At 39.4% G+C, this 27,427-nt stretch overlaps 1 protein-coding gene and 1 long non-coding RNA gene across 4 annotated transcripts in view; one reads left to right on the forward strand and one right to left on the reverse strand.

The window, feature by feature from the left end:
• The window catches only part of LOC138268197 (uncharacterized), a 369,403-nt gene that overhangs the window by 178,656 nt on the left and 163,320 nt on the right, over window positions 1-27,427 (forward strand). The window lies entirely within an intron of this gene.
• The window catches only part of LOC138268196 (butyrophilin subfamily 1 member A1-like), a 354,320-nt gene continuing 344,404 nt past the window's right edge, over window positions 17,512-27,427 (reverse strand). For all 3 annotated transcript variants that reach the window (XM_069217628.1, XM_069217627.1, XM_069217625.1), the window contains one exon: window positions 17,512-18,943. In XM_069217628.1, coding sequence (XP_069073729.1) covers window positions 18,411-18,943 — 533 coding nt within the window. In that variant the 3' untranslated portion in view covers window positions 17,512-18,410. The remainder of the gene's footprint in view (window positions 18,944-27,427) is intronic.

Below are 27,427 nucleotides of genomic sequence, written 5' to 3' on the forward strand. Positions count from 1 at the left end.
GCTAGGCGTGTACTGTGGGACTCCACACACAACTATTACACTGTCCACTTGAAACCAATTCTGGAGAGATATTAATCTCTAATTTTTCTGCCTCTTCAGATTGCTTTTTGTGTTTGTGTTACCAAACAGCATAAACTCTGGCTTTCCAGTTGGTCCAGGCAGAATCTAGTGTTGATGGTGCTCCTGCAAAAGTGTGTGCAGATGCTGAGATTATGAACAGTGCGATGCAAATGATGGTCCAGATGCAGCTTGGCAAAAGTCAGATGAATTTAAGGGTACAAACAGTGCTGCAATATCAAAACATTTCCACATTTCCAACAGCAAATCTCCTATTGATACAGGGCTTGAAAAATCCACTCGACCACGCGCATTGGCGAGTCTTAGTTGATCAGGTCGAGCTATTTTTAATACTTACTGGTCCCTTCTGGCAAGTTGACACTGAACAGGTGTTCTGTTCAGTTGAAAAGTGGAGGGGCAATAAAAGATGCCTTTAAATCTTGTTCTTATGCCACATTTGCTTTGTGTTCACAGACAGAGGTCAAAAGTCAATTTTACTTACAATTTTCCTTCTGAGTGCAGAGTTCCAGGACAATGTAAGGTGAACTGTGTGACCTGCTGCTTAGAATGCAAAATAAAAGGATATAGGGTGTCAGGTTTTTCCTAACACACAACATTTAAATGACTAAGTCAACTGTGCAAACATTTCAAAATATATTTCAGTAGTTGTGAAAGCCCTTTTTAGGTCGAGCGTAGCGTTCAACGTGTTGTATACTTTTTAAGTATACTTATACTGTGGGTTCCAGTAATTTCATTTGGTGGTTCCACTGCCATTCAAAAATCCTTGCTTGCTAGTGGTCAGTTCTGCCTCTTTGTCCTGCCTTTTTCTCTTTGGGAGCACCCCCAAATTACTGTATAATTACGCTATGTCCTGTTTATCTCTTCTGAAGGGGACTTTTTCTTTCAGTATTGGCCTGTTTGTCTTACACTGTGGGTGTATAATGAGCCCCTCCTCCCCAACTGCTCCCTCTGTAAACATAAACCAACAGCAGTGGGGGGCTTTTCCAGGGCCAGGTCGCTCTCGCTATCTTCCTCTTCCTCTTGTTATTTTTAGTCTGTGTGGCAAGAAAAGTCCAGTCAGTAATTTACAACGCTAAGAGCTCTAACTCGAGCAAACATGAGACTATTTCATTCCAACTGCTTGTTTGTTAATCCCTCGCAGCCAAAGGGGAGGACAGAGCTTGGAAGCGTAATTTTTGAATGTGTAGAGAGCAAGTATAAACTTTCGCCTCTGTTATTATCGCAATCGCTTCCCCATTATGTACTGATGAGATTGGGGACATGTAAAATTAATTTCTAACTGTAACCGAGCGGGAAAATGACCAGATCCTTCGTGAAGTTGAATCTCAAGCCATTTTTAGTTTGAAATTAAAGTTTTATCCTCACATCGTAGAGTCGTGGATTCAGGAGATGTTTATTTGGCTCATGAGGTAATTCCGTTCATTGTAACTGGACGAGCAGTGGCCATCTTCTCTTATTCTCCCCCTTCCCCTCCTTCATGGGCTGGACCATCGCCACCGCAGGGTGTTCCATTCCATTTGGCGCACCGAGGTGACCAGTTGTGATTTGTTTTGCTGGAAAAAAGCACTTGCTTCCGTTGACTACACAGCCACTGTGTAATCCAGAGTTGTCTCTTAAGGAAGGAAACATTGTGCCCTCTCAGGCTGCGCATCCCTGTTGTTGCAGAGGCTCGGCCCGCAGATGTTACCGGAAGTTGTGGTGCTGCCATGTTGGGTGCTTAGTTGTAGGCTCCGGTACATTCTGGCGGGTGATTTTTGTTTTTTTTATAACTACATCGCCGCGCCATGGAAGCCCACTGGACTGCTTTTCTATTACAGGTAAGGGCCCCTCCCGCATAGAGGTGGGGATGAGGGGGGGACGAAATGTGGGGGGTGGGGGCGGGGTGTTGGGTGGGTGAAGGGGGCGAGAAGGAGGGAGCAGTGAGTGGAGTTTACCGATGGGCCCACAGGATATCTGCCCCATTTGCCCCTCCCTCCTGAGGAGCCGGAACATCGCAGTGATACCTGAGGATGGACTTATAGCATCGTGTCCAGCGTTAGGGAGGGTTTTAGTTGTTTACGCTCAATAAAACATCACAGAAAGGCCTTGGACCTTAATATGACACTTTCGGCACAGCGTTAGTTTTCATACCATATCAACTAATTCTTGTGTTTTTGGAATTGGGGGCGGAGGGAGAGTTGAACTTGTTTTAGTCGTGCCCTTTATCTCATATTTCTTGGATATGCAGTGATTACGTATTTTCCAGTCGGAAAGCATGTTTCTGTTTTTTTTCTACTCACCATTTCCCTCAGTCGAGAACTTTAGCCACTTTCATCTTTTAAAAACTTAGGGCCTGATTACAACTTTGGAGGACGGTGTTAATCCGTCCCAAATGTGACGGATATACCACCTACCGTATTACAAGTCCATTATATCCTATGGAACTCGTAATACGGTAGGTGGTATATCCGTCACATTTGGGACAGATTAACACCGTCCTCCAAAGTTGTAATCAGGCCCTTAGTAATTTAGTTAAAGAAAACTGCAGACTGCACTTATCTACCCGTTCACTAATCGCACTATCGCTCCCACAAAGTTTCGATGAAGGTTTAGACCGGTCTTTCGCAATGTCAAGAATCATACCAATTATGCATTCAACTGTAGCGTTGAAAACTAGCTATGTGAAGTAACGATGTTTTGTGACGAGGAGTGAACATTTTAAAATGCAATTTTTTTTTTGTGGTGGCAAGCTCATAGTCCATATACAGCAGGAGAAGACAATGTGGCCTATGTGATAGCTAGCCCTTGGAAGATGGGCCGGGTACGTGCCTGCATTTTTTTGTAGATGCTGTAAAAATAGGTTTGTCTAACTGAAAGAAAATATGAGCCGCTTTCTTGTTTCTCTGCAGCCCCGTTTCACATTTTTGACTACCAAAAAGAATAAAACTTACAGGACATAACGATTAATTCGTCGCACCTTTGAAACGGCTGTTCTTCCTATTGCAACAAAAAAAAACACAGCTCCTCAAAATAAGTTGGTGATCTTAAGAACAAGAGTAGACCCAGATCTACAGCTTACACAACCGTTTTAGTTAGTAATTATATTGCGGTGCCACCTTCCCAAGATATATTTGCCTTTTATTGAACAACATATTTATCACACAATGGGTTATGTGTTTTTCTGTTGTTTTTGTTTACACCCCTACAAAAATATTGTGCAATTGATTTGGCGTCATCATTATGTCACCTGGTTGTGAGAACTGACCCACATGACTTTTATTTATTAAGTTCATTCGGTCTAGAAATCTAGACCATTTAAAATAATAATAACAATCATACTTAAAAAGGGATGTAATAAAAACATGGTAACAATGTAAAACCAATAGACATCAAAACAGTGTAACAAAAAGAATAACAAAACAAAGCATTTCATCAAATATATAAATACAATAAAATAAAACTTGAATAAATATAGTAAAAAAGGGGACAGGGCTAAAAACTGAAGTATAAGACTTTTTTGTCTGGAGGACCAGTATGCACAACCAAAAGACAAAAAAGACAAAAGATAGTCTGATTGGACTAAAAGACGACATAATCAGAGTACCAATCAAAGAAAACAACAGGATAACTATATGAGAAGGCTATATGGGCTTGTGCAGTCTTGGTAGTCATAGGGAAAGCAACAAATTCATAATGGAAATTTCCAACTAAAAACAATACAAAAAGGATAAAAAAAGAAGATTAAAATCCTTCTGAAAACAAATATAGAAATGGCTCAGGAGCCTTTGGATGCTATGAACTTGCGACGGATGTACCAAGCCTCCGATAAATATTTGGTAACTGGAATGGCAACCCTGGGAGAAGAATCATACGTACAGATTCTAATGGCTGTTACTCTGTCCTGAAATGACATGTTTTTACAGAGGGGAATAATCCACCTCTTTCTTGGTGTCTTGTACAAAGGGCAGAAGAATAATACATGCTCTGATGTTTCTTTGCAAAGTTGACAGAAGGTACACCTATCATTTGTAGCGATGTTAGATGGCCAATGGGCCGTAAAACCATTGGTAGGCAATGTGCCATATCTTAACTGCAGGTATAGAGCACGGGCATACGGAGGGATAGGGAGGTTCAGGAAAATCTCAGCCCAGGGTTCATGCTTAATTTGGAGAAAATCCATAGTTAACCTACCCGCCCTCTTTTGGTGCAGGGAATCTTCGTTAACTTTCTCCCAATATCTGTTCGTAACAAATCTCCTAGCCTTATCAGGGATTTGATCCGGGTGATTCCAATAATGGGGAAGACCCATTTTGTCCCAGGCAGTTTTCATCTCTTTCAGCCAAGGGATTCTCTCCAGTGCCTTAGGGGCGGCTATCAACTCTCTTACAGCCAGCCTATATGGTTCTAGTTCAGCAGATTTCCATAGACGAATCCAGTAGGAAAGGGGTCTTAAGGCCGCTATAGTTTTAATGCCATTTAGACCAAGGTCAAGCCTTAAAGGGGTCATTGGTGTACCCGTACCTAGCCTGGACACCTGCCTAAGGAAGATATTTTCCTTAGTTTGCAGAATGTCCAGGTTTTTGTGGGACCCCCAAAGTTCCGCTCCATATAGGGCTGCTGCTCTGATTTGAACATTATAAATCTCCGCAAGAATGTTCAGAGGGGGGCTCGGTGCCTTTCTAGATCTGCGGACTAAGGCCCCACCTCTTTGGCTTATGATCAGAGCCCCCTTGTCAATAGCTGCCTTCCATTTACCCGATGTAGATAGTCTGAAACCCAAATAATCAAACTCTTCAACTTTCTCCAATGGGGTCGAATTCATCTCAATATTAGTACGCAGTCGTTTTTTAGAGGTAGTGAATATCATAAATTTAGTTTTCTTAATATTTACATCTAAACCATAATCACTACAGTAAGCACAGAACTGGTTAATTAGGTGTTGAATTCCCATTGGTGATTTTGATAGTAGGATCGTATCATCTGCATAAAGCAGGCAGGGGATTTTTTTCCCACCTAGTTTTGGAGAATCATTTATGCAGTTCTCTAGGTAGTGGATGCAATTATTGATGTAGAGCAGAAAAAGAGTAGGTGCCAGAACACAACCTTGTCTAACTCCTTTTTTGATAGCTACAGGGTCGGTCAGCTCGCCCCCTTGACCACACCTGATTTGGGCAAAGGTATTTTGGTGCAACTGGGCTATGAGTTTCAGGAGGCCAAATGGCACTCCCATGTTTAATAATGTTGACCACAGCAGATTCCTGGGGATCAGGTCAAATGCAGCTCTTAGGTCTATAAAGACCACGTAAAGGTTGCCCCCCCCCAGGTCAACATTCTTCCATTTTATTGACATAAATCTTAGAGCTTGGTCAACTGTGCTCACAGCGGGTCTGAAGCCCGCTTGTAAATCAGAAAGGACTTTAGACTCACTAATCCATTCCTCAAGGTGGGACAGAAGATGTTTAGCATAAATTTTTTGGAAGTTATCGAGGAGACTAATTGGACGGTAGTTAGCCGGAATGTTTGGATTTCCTTTTTTGAAGATCGGTACAATTTCTGCCCCTTTCCAAGTAGATGGAACTGGAGCGCCTGCTGCAATAGTATTGCAGATAAAATTGAGGTAGGGAGCCCATATATCAGGTCTAGATTTATATAGATCACCTGGAAACACATGACTTAAACACCACATTGATGGCATTCTAATACAGGAAAAAAACTCAGCGGAGGACATGCATCAGTATTCTGATCATGCACTAAACCTGGTCAATTGCAATAGTTTCGTTTTTCCATCACTTGAGGTTATGAAGCGCTGTAATCTTGTTGGACAGGGAATGCTGTAAAGATGGATGACTTTTACTGTTGACAAAACAATGTCCCTCACATTGTTTTATTTACAATTCCGATTACCAAGATGTGCAGTTTTAGTCAGATGCTACTGGATGGAGGAAGAAGGTAAATGGAAGTGCTTTAGTTATATGCAGGGCCACTGGAATTAAATGGCAGGAAAAGACAAAATTATGAGGCAGGGTTGACCAATTCATGTGGCAAGAAATGTCCAGTTATGAGTTTGTTGAAAGGGTTGCTCGTCCTTTTGTTAAGGGTGTTCTTAGGGGTGAGATGAGTGTTTAGGTTAGTGCTAGTCGGAGGATGGTGGGGGTTACCTTGAGTCTTGAGAGAGGTTCCAGCACCCTGACACTTCTGTGAAATGCTGCGCCTTTTGAGTGTGGTTGGCAGTGCATGTCCCTTTATAGGGACCAGCCAAACTGTCAACTGGTGTGTATGATTATGGGCTTGACCATAACTAGTTTCTTTTGTGTCACACATTTGCTCTATTTCCTCTCCTAGTTGATTTCCCTTCTTTCTTTTATTTCTTTGTGACCCCTTCTCTTTCTTTCTTTTGGCTGTGGTATTTCTTTTGCTTCTCTTTTTCTGCCCCATCCGCTATCCCTCCTGAGGCCTAGTTATCAATGGAGGAACAGGTGCAGTGGCACCAGGGCCCAGAGACCTACAGACCTCACTCAGATATAATTACTGCTGTATTTTCCTTCTGAAGTTCCAGTCAACCATTTTCCTTTCTTACTTCAGGGCCCATGACACCGTTATTACGCCACGTGTCCTCTCCATCTTTACTCCTGACTCCCTCTTTCCTTTCACCCTCCAATCCGTCCCAAATGATATTATTGTGATGGTGTTTTGAGCATTACACTCTAATGCCAAAAGTTTATTTCTGATAAAAGTTTATATGGTAATTGTATATGTTTTAAGATAGAGGAAGAAGGTAAATGGAAATGCTTTAGTTAAATGTTGGGCCACTGGAATTATATGGCAGGAAGAGACAAAATTATGAGGCAGGATTGACCAATTTATGTGGCAAGAAAAGTCCAGTTATGAATTTACTATGTCAATAGCTCTAACTCAAGCAAATGCAAGACCTATTGCATTGCAAATGCTTGTTTATATTTCTTTGTGATGAAAAAATATTTTAATAGGGTGAAATACATATACATATACATTATATAGTTTTATCAGTAAAGCTGCAAGTTAGTGGAGAGGTTTTTGGACATTTCTTGGAAAGTTACAGTGTGTAGATGACAATATGTTACTACATCGTGGTTTAGTAATATATTTATTAAAATTGAGTGTTTAAAGAAACTGAGAAAAACTCCTGCCCTGATGGCAATGTTGTTAGTAAACTAAAAGAAGTCCTAGGTTATGTGGTCTTGACCTCATGGGTATGTGAGGTAGATTCCTGTGGTGCATGCAGCAAACTTTAGTCTACCTAATCAAACAAAAGAGGGTTTTTTGTACCGCAGAAATACTGAGCTCACATATTTGAAGGTGCAATCATGTGTGAGAATTTAGAAAAAGGCGACTCTGTAAATATTTTGCCTATGTTCACAGTATTTGAGACCTGTTTACGGGTCAAGTACATTACAGTAAGGTCGAGTAGATTATTTAAGTTACTCAACCTGCAGGTCTAGTAACATTTTTATGATTTTTCGAGCCCTGTGATATAAACTGAATAATGCACTGTAATTTGAAAACCCTACCAATATGGCTTAATTCCTTTAGAACCAACGTGCAACATTCTAACAGCCTACTTTGCAGCCTAGTGCTAATTGTATATCTATCTCTAAGAAACCAACCCACATAAAAAGAATAAAGCATAACAAGCATTGGCAAATCCAATGGGTCTCACCAATGCGAGAACTACTGACTTTGTCAATGTTTTGTTTAGCTATGTTGTATGGCAGCACAGCTGCTGTACAGCATGGCTAAACGTAAATTTTAAAAAGTGCTATGACACAGTCAGCGCATCAGACAGATTTTTTTCCTTCACTTTCCTTTTAAGTATAAATGAAGATTCCCTAGAGTGGCCCTGGAAAGCATCCAAAAAGCAAGGCTACATTTTAGAAGGATAGGTCTTTAAGTGAAAGTCCCCAAAAGATTGCTAATCGCGCTGAAAGCAATGGGATCTAAGTGTGCCTAAATCTACTGACATATTGTCCAGTCTCTGAGACTAGAAGCTCTTCTGACTTGACTACGGAGATGGATGAAAATTGGGCTTTTGTGGACCAAGCGGTTTTGGGGGTCCTTTATGGAGACTCCCATGGACACTAATGTGGACCATATCTAAATTATGCATGCTGGGAGTTTGGCGTCAACTATTAGTCCAAGAGGCTTCATGTTATCAGTGCCCCTTTACCTCAAATGCAAACAAAATCCATTTTTTTCACCTGCTTTGTCGATTTGGTAAAGAGTGCTTAGGGATCCAGTTGTGTGCTATCAGATCATAACCTTGTCTACGACCACTGTTTTGGGATTGATGAAGGGAGAGTGGCTTCACCACTGACAATATATCTAGTGAGGAGCATTAATGTGATAGAAAATACATAACTGTAGGAAAGTACCATCTTCCTTGGCATGTTGCCCCCATTTTTACCTGTATGTCAGTATGTTTTTGCATGTCTCATGGGATCCTGCTGGTCAGGACCCCAGGGCTCACAGTGTATGGCCTAATATGTGTGTCTGTATAGTGCTTGACTGTGTCACGGATGCTCTGCTAATCAGAACCTCAGTGCTTATGCTCTCTCTGCTTTTAAATTTGTCAGTAGGCTAGTGACTTCCTTTACCAATTTCAAGTGGCACACTGGACACCCCCTTATAAGTCCCTGGTATATGGTACCTAGGTACCCAGGGCATTGGGGTTCCAGGAGATCCATATGGCTGCAGCATTTCTTTTGCCACCCATAGGGAGCTCAGACAAACCCTTGCCGAGGCCTGCCATTGCAGCCTGCATGGAATAACGCACACGTTATTTCACAGCCATTTTCACTGCACTTAAGTAACTTATAAGTCACCTCTACGTCTAACCTTCACTTGCTGAAGCTTTGGTGCAAAGTTACTAAGTGAGAGGACACCCTTGCACTAGCAAAGGTGCCCCCTCATAGTTTAGGCCCATTTCCCGGAACCTTGTGAGTGCGGGGACACCATTACACATGTGCACTTCATATAGGTCAATACCTATTGGTACCTTCACAATGGTAACTCCGAATATGGCCATGTAACATGTCTAAGATCATGGAATTGTCCCCCCATTCAAAATCTGGTATTGGGGAGCCAATTCCATGCATCCTTGGGGCTCCACCATGGACCCCCAGTACTGCCAAACCAGCTCTCTGAGGCTTGCACTACAGCTGCTGCTACCTCACAGGCAGGGTTCTTCCCTCCTGGGGTCCGAGCCGCTCAGTCCCAGGAAGGCAGAACAAAGCATTTCCTCTGAGAGCAGGATGTTACACCCTCTCCCATTGTAAATAAGTGTTACAGGCTGGGGAGGGATAGCCTCCCCAGCCTCGGGAAATGCTTTGAAGGGCACAGATGGTGCCCTCCTTGCATAAGCCAGTCTACACCGGTTCATGGACCCCTTGTCCCCTGCTCTGGTGCGAAACTGGGCAAAGGAAAGGGGAGTGACCGCTCCCCTGTCCATCACCACCTTAGGGGTGGTGCCAGAGCTCCTCCAGTGTGTCCCAGTTTTCAGCCATCTTGCTTTGCAAGTTGTGGGGGCACTCTGGAGGGCTCTGAGTGGCCAGTGCCAGCAGATGATGTCAGAGACCCCTCCTGATAGGTCCTTACCAGATAAGGTAGCCAATCCCCCTCTGAGGGCTACTTAGGTTCTCTCCTGTGGTATCTCTTCAGATTCTGCTTGCAAGTTTCCTTCAGGAATCCTCTGCAAATACTACTTCATCCCCTGACCAAGGATCAACCGCAGCCTGCTCCAGGAACCGCTGTAAAAGCAACAAAGTATCCACAAGGGATAATTTACCTCTGCAACTTCAGCTCCAGCCAGCAACTGCAACAGTTTCCACGGTGTGTACACTCTGGGGACTCCCTGTCTTCACCCTGCACCAGAAGGACCGAAGAAATCTCCCGTGGGGTGACAGAGTCACTCCTCTGCTCAAGCAAGCACCTTCCAAGATGACGACCGGTACCTTTGGACTCCTCTCACGGCGACGAGCATGTCGACATAGACTGTCCTGAGGTCCTGCTGACACAATTTGTAGGAGGTAAGACATTGCCTTCCCTGAGATCAACGGTACCCCTGTGTACTGCATCTTCTTCACCTCCTGAGGCCTCTGTGCACTATTTGCAAAATTCCTTTGTGCACAGCCTGGTGCAGGTCCCCAGCACTCCATCCTGCAACACTCAACTCGCTGAGTTGTTCTCCGGCGGCGTGGGACCTTCTTTTGTGATGCTGCATCAACTGTGTTTTGCACTTCCTTTGAACCCGGATCCTGCTGCTTCTGGGGGTGCTGTCTGGCATTGTGAGGGCTGTCTAAAGTGCTGAAAGCCCCCTCTTCCTCCTCACACAGAGTTGAGGACCCCAGGTCCTCCTGAGTCCAGCCAGAGCCATTTTGACACAAAACGCATATTTGTCGTAAGCAAGGCTTGTTGGCGACTTCCAATACGAAATCACATCTGCATCCATCTTCATGTTGTGGGACATCTTTAGCATCATGCAGGAACCCGCTGGCATCTTCCTAGGGTGCATTCCTGCAGTCTTCGACTAACCGGGGTCTCTTCTTTTGCACCCTCTTCTGGGTTGGCAGGGGCTCCAGTCCTTCCTGGAATTTCTTTTCTCTTCTGGACTTGGTTCCCTTCTTTTGCAGGTCTTCAGGTCCAGGAATCCAGCAGTTGTTGTTTGCAGACTTGGTTGGTTATTGCAATACTCCATATCACGAGGTGTAGTGTGTCCTAAAGAAACTTGCAGTGCTTTACTCCTGCTTTTCTGGGCTCTGGGGTGGGGTCATTTACTTACCTTTACTGTATTCTTACTCTCCCAGCGATTCTTCACACACTACACTTGTCTAGGGGGGAATTTGTGATTCACATTCCACTTTCTATATGGTTTCTGTTGCCCCTAGACCTATTTTCTCCCATTGCCTTCTATAGTATTTCCTATTGCTTGCACTGTTCTATGACTACTTACTTGTCTAATTTTGGTGTCTAGTGTATATATTGTGTATAATACTTACCTCCAGAAGGAGTATTGTCTCTAAGATATTTTTTGGTACTGTGTTACCAAATAAATACCTTTATTTTTGGTAACACTGAGTATTGTCTTTACTTGTGTGTACGTACTGTATAACTATATGTATGACTATAGTGGTATTGCATGAGCTTTGCATGTCTCCTAGTTCAGCCTAAGCTGCTCTGCTATAGCTACCTCTATCAGCCTAAGCTGCTAGAACACTACTACTTCACTAATAAGGGATAACTGGACCTGGTATAAGGTGTAGGTATCCAAAGTATCCACTACAAAGCAGGCCAGCCTCCTACAATGACTATAAGTTAATGTCAGCAATATGTGACCAGCAGAGCAAAAAATGCTCCTACTGCAATCATAAGTATAAGAGCACCACAGGATCTCTACTTTTTGTGTCATCTCAGGAGAAGGGGAGAGTTCTGTCTCTGTACAGTAAGTTTAAATATTTGAATGAAAAGCTTCCATACAAAATTTTAAGAAAATCTTTCAAAATACATATAACAGGGTTCTTCCACTATTAGCAAGATCTGCGTTCAATCTTTCATACTGTTCCTCCATTAAAAAGCTATAATAACTCATACATTTACATCTGCAAATTATGTATGCTGATAATGACCCTTCAGTGCTTTACTCACTGAAAACAGCATCCACAATTTACCAGTATGCTGACGAATCACGGTTCTTCTTGAAAGTCTCCACTGCTCCAGATATCCAACACCTCAAACACTGCCTGCTTCCATACCTGGATACCTGAAGCTCAACCCTACCAATTCCTCTTGTTAGTGAAAAACAGCTAGCAACAGCTAGTCCAGTGCAAAGTAATTTGGATTCACCCTGGGTAAAACCTCAACCCAAGGATCACAATGCTAAATAAACAGAAACAGTCTAGTACCAGTTCTCTCTACTAAGTAAAATTAAAACACTCATCTCATAAAGCTTCAGAATTTGTATTCAAACCTTCGTAGTCTTGCATCTGCGTTGGTGCCAGGCCCTGCTCCAAGTAATCCCAAATTCTACTTTGCCCACTATTAAGGGCATTCTACATGCAGAATATCACACCCTTGGCCTCAGGATATATAACCACATTACCCTGTATCTTGATGGAAGTGCAGTGGTTCCCTTTGCTGTATTGCCCTATCTTCAAAACTTCTGCATCATTTATAAAGTTGTCAAGATATTCACCAGTCCCTAAGTGGCTGATAAGCACAATTGCAGAACTCCACCAGACTCGAGGGGAAAAAAAGGAATATGACACTAAACCACTACTATCTAAACAACTACTACTTAAACAACGACTTCCCAACACCGAAAAAAACAATAAAATGAATTATTTTACAACGAAGTCTAAACAACGAAAAAAAACATTAACTAAATTATTCCTGAACAACTAACACCTATTTAACGACTATGAAAACCACTAAATCACGAACATTCCACTAAACGACTACTATGTAAACCACGACTACCTAAACAACGACTCCCCAAATAACTACTACTTAAACAACGACTACCTAAAAAAATTATTACCTAAATAACGACTCCCCAAATAACTAATACCCAAACAAACTACTACCCAAACAACGAATACTTAAACAGCGAATCCTAAAATAACTACTACCCAAACAAATGACTAGCCAATCAACGAATACCCAAACAAACACTACCCAACACCGAAAACGCCTAAACACCTAATATATTGAAAACGAACCCCAAACAACGAAAAATATTAATAATTTATATCACAACTAAACAGTAACGATTAATAAATAAATTATTAAAAGGACTACAATACTACGTAAAAAAAAAAACGAAATCGAAAATAACAATATATTTCCTACATACAAAAAATAAAACATCACAAAAATCCAAAACATATAAACACCGTTTTAAATCAAAATAAATAATATTTAAATAATTATAAAACAAACACAACACAAAAAAAAAAAACTATAAAAAATGATAGTCCTACTACACTTTCTACATGACCCAGGAAGTACTTCCTCTACTGAACAAATGAGAACGAACATTAAAAAAAATACAAACTACAAAACAAATACACTCCACAGTTATATATATCTAACATCACAAACGAATTCACAATAAAAAAACACATCCAAAACACATTCAATTTACAAATAAAACAATACTTACAAAAACACATATAAATACCAACGACCTCCATTTTCTACTCATTACTACACCGAACAACTTACAGAGAAGAAGAGCATATCACTACAGAAAAGAATTAAAATATAATTTATCCAACACCGCCATCTACTGAGATAACAAGGTAAAATATCCATAAATAAATATAAAGAAATTTACTAACCTATACCACAGCTAAAATAATATATAATTAATGTACCTTTCAACTATTTTGTTACAGGCATAAATATCAAGGATCTGACCAAAAAGATTAACACCACACCTTCACCATCAAAGGTAAACCATTACCATTATACAAAAACAATTTCACTAAACCACAAACAATTGCATTAAAAAATGTGTTAAATAACGAATACCATAATATAATTAAAAAATATATATTAAATATTAAAACTACAAATTAATTTAAAAAAAGGAATTAATTCACCTAATAAATTTAACCAAAAACCAAATATTATTCACCAAATTTCAAACCTACTAAAAAAATTACTTCTAAATAAAAAAAACGAAATAATTAATGAAACAAAAGAATAAACTAAATAATACACTGTCTCTTATTTCTTACAGACTCCAAGAACCCAAAAAACGACCAGAAGGGGACAACTCTCTATACTATACAATCAAAGAAATAAAATATAATACTTAACCAAACCAGAAATTCGAAAAATATCTAAAAAACATAAAATACCAAATATACTTTTTTTTACCAAAAAAAAGTAAAAAAATTAATCACATACTAACCAAATCCACATCATTAATTAAAACATCAACTATCAAGAAAAAGACATGAAAACGATATAAAGGATACTACTAACACAAACGAAAAATTAATCACAAAACCTATTACAATGAACTAATTTTTTTTTTCATAAACCGAACAACTGGCTCGCTCAAAAATCCCAAAACTAAATTTAAAAAAAAAAATACAATTCTTTCCAACTACTACAAAAGCAGTATAATCATTTGTAAGATATAACACTGCTAAACAAATTTGTTTACTTTTACGAAACCACTATCGTATACAAAAATATACGAAAACAAATAATTAAACAGAAGAAACATAACAAACACCGAAAATCTACTACCTACCTTATAACTACCTCCGACAACTATTTCCGTAATAAAAATAGCCTACTACATACTGTAAAAAAAATTATAATCCAATTTACCTGAACGAGGTCTCCGCTTCCGTCCTATCTTGACTGCGACGCTCCTCCGACTGAATACAGAAGATGTCAAACAACGTAAACATGGAAGAGCACTAAAAATAGAAAACTGACTATTTCACTCATAGACTACAATAGGGAAAATAAGAAAATACCACAGAAAATAGATAAAGAAATATAAATAAATAAAGAACACATTTCTATAAATCTGTAAATATAAAATTATAATTAAACATTTTTTTTTGCATTTTTTAAACTTGATTATGTTCAAAATAAAAAATATTTTTAAAAAATTAATGGTATTTTTATTTTTTTAAAATTAAATTTGCATGACAAAAACATTATTGCACATACAAAAATTTCTATCACCTAAAAAAAATTAAAAAAATTATAATAATAATCTACAAATAATTATTTAATTCATTAACTTTTAGAAATAATATTAAAACAAATTAATTTATATATTAAATTATACATCCAAAAAAATAATAAAAAATATTAATAATATTAATTACATCACATCAACAAAAAAAATCAAAATAAAAAATATACAAACTTTTAACAAATTTTAAAAATCACAAAAAAAATCAAAATCTAATAAATATTTAAAATAAAAAAATATAACATTATTATATTCCTAAATCTACTATACCAACTACTATACTAGTAAAAAATCAAATATAAATTCTTAAACATAACTATTTTTAAACAAAATTATTTTTACACCTTCAATAACAACAAAAGAAAAATACAAAACCTAAAAATATAACACAAAAAAATAATTCACCCATAATAAAAAATTATAAACTATCAATACATTTCAAAATCATAAACCACCAATAAACCAAATTGCATCCCCCAAAAAATAAGTAAAATACATTTTTTTAAAACTCAAAAATAGAAAAAAAAAACTAATCGTAAAAACAAAACCCCAACCATAAACCCTACATCCCCTATATCCCACCTCTAATTCTAAATATACTTTCAATAAAAAAAATAAACAATTAACCAAATACAATAAATAATACCAGACTACTAATATACTTCCCACCCATAACTCCTAGATCCCATATATCCCAGCCCTAAACCCACAACATAAATACCAAATTTTAATAAAATACAATAACTTAAATTAATAACTGAGTATTAATACACTTCCCCGCCCAGAACCCCTACATCCCATATATTCCGCCCTAAACCCACAACATAAATTACAACATATAAAAAACACAAGTACTTAAATTAATACCTGAGTATTAACACACTTCCCCACCCATAACCCCTACATCCCATATATCCCGCCCCTAAACCTACAACATAAATTACAACATATAAAAAAACACAATTACTTAAAATAATACCTAAGTATTAATACACAGCCCCACCCATAACCCCTACATCCCATATATCCCGCCCCTAAACCCACAACATAAATTACAACATATAAAAAAACACAAGTACTTAAAATAATACCCGAGTATTAATACACTTCCCCACCCATAACCCCAACATCCCATATATCCCGCACCTAAACCCACAAAATAAATGACAACATATAAAAAAACACAAGTACTTAAATTAATACCTGAGTATTAATACACTTCCCCACCCATAACCCCTACATCCCACATATCCCGCCCCTAAACGCACAACATAAATTTCAACATATAAAAAAAGACAAGTACTTAAATTAATACCTGAGTATTAATACACTTCCCCACCCATAACCCCTACATCCCATATATCCCGCCCCTAAACCCACAACATAAATTACAACATATAAAAAAACACAACTACTCAAATTAATACCTGAGTATTAATACACTGACCCACCCATAACCCCTACATACCATATATCCCACCCCTAAACCCACAACATAAATTACACCATATAAAAAACACAAGTACTTAAATTAATACCTGAGTATTAATACACTTCCCCACCCATAACACCTACATCCCATATATCCCACCCCTAAACCTACAACATAAATTACAACATATAAAAAAACACAAGTACTTAAATTAATACCTGACTATTAATTCACTTCCCCACCCATAACCCCTACATCCCATATATTCCGCCCCTAAACCCACAACATAAATTACAACATATAAAAAAACACAACTACTCAAATTAATACCTGAGTATTAATACACTGACCCACCCATAACCCCTACATAGCATATATCCCACCCCTAAACCCACAACATAAATTACACCATATAAAAAACACAAGTACTTAAACTAATACCTGAGTATTAATACACTTCCCCACCCATAACCCCTACATCCCATATATCCCGCCCCTAAACCCACAACATAAATTACAACATATAAAAAAACAAAAGTACTTAAAATAATACCTAAGTATTAATACAATACCCCACCCATAACACCCACAACCCATAGAATCCATTACTTAATCCACACAATATACTTTAAAAAATTAAACATATAACAATTAAACCCTAAACAAATAAAAAACAAAACATAAAACTCACCTTAAAATTAATCAAAAAATAATTCACTTACCTTAAAATTTGTTGTTCTGGCATTAGTTGTTAAGGTAAAATAGTTGGTAAACCAGTAGTTGTTCAAAACTTCGTTGTTAATACCCAGTAGTTCTTCAAGATTCGTTGTTAAAGCAAGTAGTAATTCAAACTTAGTTGTTCAGGTTGTTTCCTGAAAAAAAGTGTTAAAAAAACAAGGCAAAAATGCAGAACCTTTCCATCTCTGTACCCATATCCTGGTATAATGTCCCCTAATCCTTCCGAGCTACCGCAACCCTACACCATTTAGGAAACAGCTGAAGAAACACCTCTTTAAAGATCAATACACCACTATGCAGTAAAATTCCACTTCCGCTCCTAGACCCTAGCTACCTCTTCAGTCATTTGGTGCCTTTATCTTTGCCTTTGACCATGTACAGTGCTCCACTGCGTTTGACTAGGCTTGGGCTACAGAAATACCACAGCCACAAATCCATCTTTGAAAAGAACCTGAGTGTTTACACAAATAATAAGCATTTGTATGAACTTTAAAAAAATGAAAAGATACAGAGAATGTATGAACACCAGAATTTATTATCAAATCAGAAATGCTTCCTCCCCCAAGTAACCGGATGACTGTAACAAAAGTTTTGGTGAAATACATCAAGCATTTCCTATTGCATTCTTGAAATAGGCATAACACAAAGGCCTCATTATGACTTCGCCGGTCCTTTTTCAGGACCTCCAAAACCACTGCAGGCAAAAGACCGCCAGTAATGGAGGTCTTTTGCCCACCATATTAGGAGTGTTCTGCTGGGCCAGTGGGCGAAAACAGCATTTTCGCCCACTGGTCCAGCGGCACACTCACCACAACATTGACGCCGGCTGAAATGCGTCAATGTTATGGTGCGTTGGGTGCAGCAGCACCAGTCGCGCATTTCACTGCTCATAATTCGGGCAGTGAAATGCGTGATGGGGCTGTGAATGGGGGCCCCTGCACTGCCCATGCCAAGTGCATGGGCGTTGCCGGGGCCCCCCAGCACCCCCATTCCGCCAACCTTTCCATGGCGGTGTTTACAGTCATGGAAAGGCTTGCGGATGGGGACTCATAATCACCAGGGCAGCAATGCAGCCTGGTGGTGTCGGCGGTTTGAAACGGTCATAATGGGGCGGTCAGACCACCCTGACTGTGGCAGACCAACTGCCATTGCGAGGCTGGCAGACTTAAGACCGCCAGCCTCACAATGAGGCCCTTGGTATTGACATCATTTTCATAGTCAATAATTATAATATGAAAACATCTTAGTGGCATCTGGCCCGGGGCATTAACATGACTGACACCTCTTTAGTCATTATTTTGTTTCCATCGTGCCATTGGGCTAAGAAGCAGGAGGTGGTCTGTGACTATATTCAGAAATTCTATAAAAGTGAAAGCAAGAAGAGCAAATTATGAAAGGTGATACCTCTTTCTGACAGATGGATTTCTTTTAGTCCTGGGCAGTCAGCGGGCGGAGGAGCAGATGCTTCCCACTGTCGTAAGTGCAGAAATATGGAAGTAGGATGTGGGGGAAGTGAGCAGATGGAAAACTGAAGAACTGAGATTTCTCCTTCACATCATAAAATGTGACCCTTTCTGCATCATAGTCCAAGAAAACACCTATTGCTTTTGGAGGAGCCTTTGGCGTGAGATGAGTGCTGCGTGAAGTGAACGCATGGTAGTCTTTGCCATTTAACAGACCTACTGCCCAGCACCCTCTTTCAGGCGAGGGTGCAGACCTCCCCTTTCTATTCACAGATTCATCACAAACCCCAAGTTCCCACCATACAGTCCCCACCTCCACCTCCCAGTAATGCCTCCCAGAGGTGAGCCTCTCTCGCCCGAGGACACAAGGTGATCTGTTGTATCTTGCAGGAGTGTCGGGCAGATCCTGTTCAGAGTCTTCAAGCAATATCACACTTCTTCCATTCTCAGACAGGGCAAGCCGCGGATTAACAGTATCAGGATCCATGGTTATATAAGCTAAGGATTAGAAAGCATCACAGAAATGGTGAAACATCAGATAACACACTGCCAAAACCACACTTTGAAACAAACATATTAGAGAGACAAATTTCCTATTAATCAGAGCCGCTTTCAAAGAACAATATATATTGTGTTTTATAACATATTTTGATCTTTCTGGGTCCAAAGAGGAAATGGTGAATTTACATGAAATGTAGCAGAATGCATATCTGGGACATCACCCACTGATCATGCTTACATTATAGAAAGTATTTGAACACAGCTTTTTGCATTTGACTTACCCTGTAAGCCTTTCTGATTTTGCCACAAAAGTAAATTGAAACATTAGGATTTGTAACAATTTGAACATGACCACACAATGGCCTTAGTTAAGAGTGCCCCATAATAATCACAGTTATTGCACTGCCCTGGCATTGTTATTTTGGGTTCTGACAATTACAAGAGAAGGGAAATAACAGAGAATTCAAGCTTTTGGGAAATAACATGCACGATTTACCATACCGAGTTCGTCATATTTTCCCCCGATATTACACCTGGAGACTTTGGCAGTTTGCAGCAGTTGACATCTACCAAAGGGAAATGCAGCCTGTCCGACTTAACAGCCCACTCGTAATGAGGTCTTATATACGGTCAAACGGTGGACAGGGTCATTTCCACAGTGGGAACAGTATTACCTGTGCCACGTCATACTTTGCTAATGTTCAGAAATTGGGGCTCAAGGATCTAATTTACCAATCTAAAGTTGGTGATCTTGGTACCCAATACTCAATGGTCAAGAATTGAGAGTTAGAAGTCAGAACCAGGAAGCAACAATGGTCAGGAGTCAAATTTGGACAGTCAGTGCCCAGAGTCTGCAATCAGTTATCCTTTTATCTGTTCTTGTTTCACTACAAACAGTAGGAATCCTAATGCTTACATGGTTGCTTCCAAAATTGCATTTATTTAGATAAGGAAAACAACATCCTTTAGAAGCTCTAGAACAACTGACCCTGGTTGATACTCTATTCGAGAACATTCCATGCACACTTTTTCGTTCATGAGCCCTCACACGTGACAGATCACCTCTTCCTGAAATGGGGAATAACTGCAAATACCCTTTAATACCGGGATCCTTCTCCTGTTGATATTCTTGGTTCCAGGTAGAAAGCCAATGGCATTTTCTGCCTGCTCAAGTGTAGGCAGAAAGTGGCAGAGAGAGGGTCTTAGTGTGAGGTGGGACAGGGGTTCCACGGTGAGGGCAGTATTGGTGCAGTCTTGTGGGGAGACTGTATTGCCTCGGGTGAAGGTACTGAGAGTGGCCTCAGCCCGAACTATATCAATGACTCAGGCTGTACTTCCCTTGGAGAATTGGTGGGGATAGGGGGTTCTGGCCCCTTACCCTTATCACGTGGTGCATCATCTTCTTCCTCCTGTGGTGTTGAAGGGATTGAACAGGTGCCTAGTTGTGCTTCTGCCAGCAAGCCCTGCCCCTGCAGTATTTCACTAGGTGCAGATTTTCTCCGGGTGAAACCGCTGTTGTCTATGGGTCTAGGATAAGTGAATGCAGAATTTACAGACTTGGAAATTCAAGACCCCGTAGACAAAGGTCAACTCAGAATTACTGGTGGTGTAATTCCACCTGGAGTTATTGCTCTGGGTGCAATTCCGACACCCGTAATGAGGGCCAAAGAAGTCTCTGCGCCACAACATTAATTTCCACCCAGTCTCCTATTTCTTAGAAGGAAAATTGTCATTATCATTTGCCAGATTATTCAGATTCATTTTAATTTAAACATAATGTTAAAAATACACTCATTTACTGGTTTGTGAGGGTGTTGACCACACTAAGTTCCGGCCATCTTAAATAGTAATTAATTGCACAAAAGAATGTAGCTTGTATCACTCAAACACAGAGCTCCCAATATATCTAATTCTACATAATTGCACTGAAAATACAAAGGTTACAGGAACGTAAGTTATGAAATATATTTTTTTAAACTTAGAAATTCACTTAAAAAACCAAAGGCTACAGAGACGTTATAGTTAAGTTCTGAATTTACTCGCACAAAACCAGAGAAATTCAGCAGTTACAGTTACATTTATTTTAGGTAACTATAAGTTATGACCTAAGGTGAATTTTTATGTTTTTTTAAACGTAAAGTAACTTTCATGTTAATTCAACCACTGCTGCGCACGGCCAGTCTCTGCTGCCAACCCCACTAAACACCCAACCCCACGCCTTTTGCTATGCGCAGCAGGAGTTTGCCGCAGGCCCTTTCTCTGTTGGTGTGAGAATAGGTGTGAGGGGGTGTTTCTGGGTGTGAGAGTGTCTGTCTGGGTGTGAGAGTGCCCGATTAAGCTCCAGAAGATAAAAGATGCATTCACTTGGACAAAGGATATCAGATTGTTTTTTAATATGGAATCACGGAGTAAACACACTTGCTTTGCCTTCACCAAACCCAGGAGTGGAGCTTCAGCTGGGGCACCTGCTACGTTTATTTTTGTAAGTGCTTCCTGTTGAGGTTTAATTTCTGTGAAATGAGCATCATGGCCAGAATGTAAACTCACTTGCTCATTTATCTATCCAACTGGAGGATTTTCTACTGGTTAGTAAGTGCTACCTCGTTGGGTAAATGTCCATTGTGGGGGAGGGGGGCAGCGCGGCCCCCCTCTCCTGGACGATTTCGGCTCCAGGGACACCATCCCCGGGGCCCACTATAATTCCATGGGGGGGCACGCAGCCCCCCTCCCCTGGCCGATTTTGGCCCCTGGTACCCATCCCCTGGACTCTGGCCTTTAAAATATATATATATATATATTTTTTGTAAGGGGGGCCTTCTGTCCCCATCCACGAGGGCCTAGCCATCTGTCCTGGTTGCCCTGCAGGGCACCCAATGTGCAATGGGACCACAGGGGGAGCCTCAGTGCCCCGAGGTCCAAGCCGGCTCACCGCCTGCTGTGGGAATCGGCATTGCTGTCACAGACAGGGAGCTGCTAAACATGCAGCTCCCTGTCTGTGAGAGCAATTGTTTCCTCTGTTTACCTGCCTGCATCTCTGCGGGCAGGGAAAAAGAGGAAACCTCCACTTCAAGCAAGTGAGAGCTGTTTACAGCTCATGCTTGCTGGAACTGGAGTGTTTGTGCTGACTTGACGGGAGCTGTCAAAGTTATGGCCAGGTCTGGGCAAACAGCTCCTCAGGTCACAGCGGGAGCCGGCCAGAGGGGGGGGGGAGATCCCAGGGCAATTACTGGCTCCACAATGGGGGCCCTCCAATATTTGTTAGCCCCAGGGAGGTTCTGGTCCTCGGGGCTGCAGGAGGGGGGCCCTTAATGTGAAATTAATAAATGAATTGCACTGGGGATGTGGAGGTCCTTAGGACTGCGGGGACCGTGCAGACCGCCAGCGTTAACGTAATAATTTGACCAAAGGAGGTGGCAGTCCCCAGGGCTACAGGGGGCTGCATGCCCCCACATATATTTGTACATAAGCCCAAGGGAGGTGGTCGTCCCTAGGGCATAAACAAGCCAAGGAGAGGGGCCTTGTGCACCCCCCACTTTCTTCTTTATATGCCACTGGGCCTTGGCCCACCTGGGGGCTTTAGTAAAACAAGCGCGGAAGATGGCATTTGTATTGTTTTTTTTATTTATTGTGCCAAGGATTTACAACCCCGTTGGGAATTCGCAGCAAACATTTATTTTTTAAAAAGTGCTTTTTTCCCTAAGAAGGGTCCTTCTGAGACCCCAACACCAGAGCTAAGGGGTCAGGGTGTCCCTACACTGACCACTTTTCTTATTTTTGATATTTTTTCTGGGACTGGGCTGAAGCTGAGTCCCAAGATGGCTGCCAACTCTTTCTGGTTGAAGTGTTGGCAGCCAGTCAGATCTTAGGATGAGATTGCAAGGGTTCGCACAGCTTTCGCACCCCTATATAAACAAAATTGATTTTTCTTTAATATCTCACAAACTACTGAACAGATTTGTACCAAATAACAAAAAGGTCTCCTGCTGGACCAAGAGCTATCTTCCTGCCAAATTTGGTATAATTCCGTCCAGCGGTTCAGGCTGTAGTCGTGTTCAAAATCCCATAGAAAAATGCATGGGGAAAATACATTTTGGGACCCCACTCAATGGATCACCCTGAAGCTTTCAAGACAGCAGCTGAAGTGAGCTTTGTATTTTTTTGCAAAATTTCATGAAGATTCATGAACCACCGGCAAAGATATATACAAGTCAAAAAATGCTTTTTCTAAAGAAAATAGGTCCTAACTATAACTATGCAGTAGCGACCGCCACAGGTGTTTTATATATATATATATATATATATATATTTTTTTTTTTTTTCACTCCAAAGCAGTCCAAAAGCATTGTTTGTAGTGTGCACTCCACTGCCGGTGCCAGTGACGAAGGAGACAGCCTTGGTTTATTTTAAAATAAAAAATATTCACCGCACTCCTGGAGGTTTATGAAGACTCCATTTTATTGTTTCCAGCAACCACCCACGCATTTTGACTTCTAACAAGTCTGTCTCACGGCTAGTGAGTCTGTTTTCCCTTTTGCCTTAAATAGTATCGATCCATAGTGCCCATTATGTGGCATTATGGATCTTATAGTTAATGTGTTTAAATGCTAAAAAAAACATTAAAAATAACAAACATTTCTATGTGGCAATTATTAATGACATAACTAACACCTAAAATATGTTCCTAATCAACGATTAACATATATTTAAATGCACAGATGATGTTTTCCTATAGGACACAACATACATATAATAGTAACTAATGTGATATTAATATTTGCTAACACGTTATTCAAATGGTATGCCGATTTTTCAATTTCTATCAGCTAAGTGCTATATGTAATTATATTACAGCAATTGGTTACCATATATTTTTTCAATATTTTGTTTCCAAATTTTCATTTTTATGAAATGTTGACTTTTATCCGCAGTTAGATATGGTCATTTCAATATGGGCATTCCAAATATTAGCATTTTTTTAGTACCTATGATTTGTTTAACAATTATATGTGCACATGAAGCTCCTCGTCCATGTTTAACCCAAATGGGACCATAGTCCATAGTTGGATGATGTATTTGCTCTCCAGCTGTCGTATTTGAGAGTTCTGTTTCATCCATGTTCATTTTGATTCATTTGAGCCAACCCAAAAAACTTCAAGCTTTTCCAGTCAGATGTATGATTCTCATTGTGATGTTTCGCTATTGCATTGCTATGGTCTTTGTGTTGTTTAGCCCTTATATGTTACAAAATTATTTTCTTTAATGGGCAAATCGTGCTGCCTATAAATTGCAGCCCACATTCACATTCAATGAGATAAACAACAAACTGACTGTTGCATGTCATTCTCTGTGAAATAATAACATCTTTGCCTTTGTAGTCCTTGAAGATTTTAACATTATGGGCAATTAAACATGCTTTGCATTTATTGCATTTAAAGAAACCTGTTGAGTTTTCATGCATCCAACTTTTCTTTGGTTGTATTGAAAAGTGGCTTCTCACCAACATGTGTTTAATGGAGCGAGATTTTCTATACATAACTTGTGGTTTAACACCAATCATAGATGCTATATCATGATCACTTTTAAAAATTCTCCAATGTTTTAAAAAAATATTCTCATTCTTTTTACTTTCTTTGCTATAAGTTAGTATCAAACGTGGTGCTTCATTCTCCTTTTCTACAATTGTTTGTAATTCATCAATCAGCAATTGTTGACGATTCTTGACATGTGCTTTTTGCATTCCTAATTCAATATGTGATTTATGATATTTTCTTTGGAGAAATCGTTGCTTAACATTTTGAAATTGCTTTTCCATTTCTTTCTCATCCGAGCAATTTCTTCTCGTTTGCAAGAATTCTTCATAAGGAATGCTTTTAAGTAAAGATTTAGGATGAAAGCTAGTGCCATGTAAAATACTGTTTGTAGCAGGTTTTTTCCTATACCTGGTGGTGTTCAGTTGATTATTTTCCACATACACTTTAATGTCCAAGAAAGTAATTTCTGTAGCATTAATGTCATATGTGAATTGTAGCCCACAATAATTTTGACTCAATTTACAAAAATATGTATTAAATTCATCAAAAATAAATTGTTTATATATCAAAGCCACAAGATGATCTTGTTTAAATCTTCCTGATGTGTGTCTTGCCAGGCTACTTCTCTTGCCCACCAATCCATGGTTAAATATGCATAATTTGGAGATAGAGAAATTCCCATGGCCGTTCCATGTAGTTGTTTATATATTTGGTAATTAAACAAGAATACATTGTTGAGTAGGCATAATTCAACCATTTCCAAAAGCATCATTGAATGTTTAGTTTCTTTGATGTTTCTTTGTCGCAGGAAATACGCCAAAGCCCAAAGGTCAATATCGTTTTCAATGGACGTGTACAAAGAAACTACATCTATAGTTACAAGATGATAATTACAATGCCATACTATATCTGATGTGATTCTTAAAAAGTCTCTAGTGTCTTTGATGTAAGAGCTAAGTGATATTACCATTGGGGCTAGATAAAAATCCACCTAATTTGCAATATTCTCAAATATTGAGCCACATGCTGAGACACTTGGTCTCCCTGGAGGATTATTCAATGTTTTATGGATTTTAGGCAGAAAATAAATTGTAGGCATGATAGGATATGCTTGTTGTAAAAAATAAATTCTTCTTAATTAATCAATAATTCTTGATGCCAATATTGATGCCAATATTTTAATTTAGTATTGAACCTATGTAATATCTAATTAGTAGGATTCTTCTGTATTTTCTGATAGTTCTAAACATCACTTAATTGTCACAGTGCTTCTTTCATATAATCTTCATGGTTTTAAATTACCATGTTTCCTCCCTTGTCAGCTGGTTTTATAATAATCATGTAACTGGTCTTAAGTTGGTTTCTTTCATTCACACTTATGTTTTCTTTACTCTGATGACTGACATACTTCAAAGTTTCTAAATCCGCCATGACTACATCATAAAATGCATCAATTTTATTTCCCGGATTTAGCATTGGACAAAATGTAGATTTTGATCTAAAATAGCTATAAGCATGATCATTAGTCGAGATACCTAGTTGATCCAATGTTTCCACTGGAGAAACGTCTTCATCTTCCAAATTCATCATTAAATCATAACACACCTGCAAATCTTGTATCTGGTCAATTATAAGTCCTATATCTACATTTGGTGTTATGGTGGTTTTTTCTTTGATAGGGTGTTTTGCAAAATGTTTGACCAAGTTTAATTTTCTGATGAATTTGTATGTGTCAATTTTAGTTTCTACCTTATTAAAGTGATAATCTGGGCAGGATGACAAACCCTTATTTAGAACTTTATTTTCCTCATTTTTTAACTCATAAACTGATAGATCAACTATCAGGTTTTCTTCAATATTGTCTTCAAGAATTATCTCTTTTGTTTGCTGCGGAGAGGATAATTTATTTTTTCTACTTCCTCTCCCAGCCTTTCTATGCCTGGTTGTTGGTATTTTGGCTGGCCTCTGCCACAACCGCGTCTCGGTCCCTGCCTTTTGATGTCTGTTGGTCTTGATACATGATTTGCATTTCCTCCAATAATGTGGCTGTAGTTCTCATATCACTGTTATCTTCGTTTTCACTAGATTCCACATCTCATTCACTGATAATTTCTGTCATCATAGGAGTAGTAGCTCCAGATCCTGATAAAAAACTGTTGTTTAATTCCACAAAATTGTTTAGCAAATGTCAATATTGTGCCATTTTTATAGTAATTTTCATCTCGTAAAAATGTCCTCTGTTATGCGCAATTACTTCAGTTTCATGTTTTTCTAACTTTTCTTCCATTCGATTTCTATATTTCATTACATCATCCTTGTTATGCAATGTAGTTAATTGTTCCTCAATCTCTTTTGCTGAGTTTGTAATTGCTTCCACATTGATCTTGGCATATTTGATTAAGATTAACATCATGTAACGTGAGCAGGTCATGTTGTTTTCACCCCATTGTAATAAAAGCTCAGGCCTGATATCTGGATGATTTGGTAACGTAAAAATTCAAAGTCCTCTTGGTACTCTTCCCACTTCAACATATTTTTGTAATGTTATGATTTCCCAACTCTTTGTTATTTCTTTACGATATAGTTTTTCTAACTGAAAAAACAATGACTGTATATGTGTTACTTTGCTGTGTTCATCAGTCTCGTCTTGCTACATGTGTTTCCATTATAAGTCATACATTTTGCCACTTAAGCTCACAAACTTGCTGCACATTCCTTTTACAATTATATGTGTTTGTCAATATTCCTCCAGGTCTTATTAATATTTATGGCTGCATCAATACTTTAGTTTATTCCATTCCATTCTATTCCATTCCAAGAAAAAATGGATCCTCGAGCGCACACCCGACAACCTTGCCACCCTCAAGGAAGCCAACCGTAAACACCATCAACGTATCCGACTCGCCAAACGCTCCCATTTCACAGAACGCCTCAACAACAACGCTCACGA

The sequence above is a fragment of the Pleurodeles waltl genome, chromosome 12, assembly GCF_031143425.1.
Source record: "Pleurodeles waltl isolate 20211129_DDA chromosome 12, aPleWal1.hap1.20221129, whole genome shotgun sequence".
Classification (NCBI taxonomy): Eukaryota; Metazoa; Chordata; class Amphibia; order Caudata; family Salamandridae; genus Pleurodeles; species Pleurodeles waltl.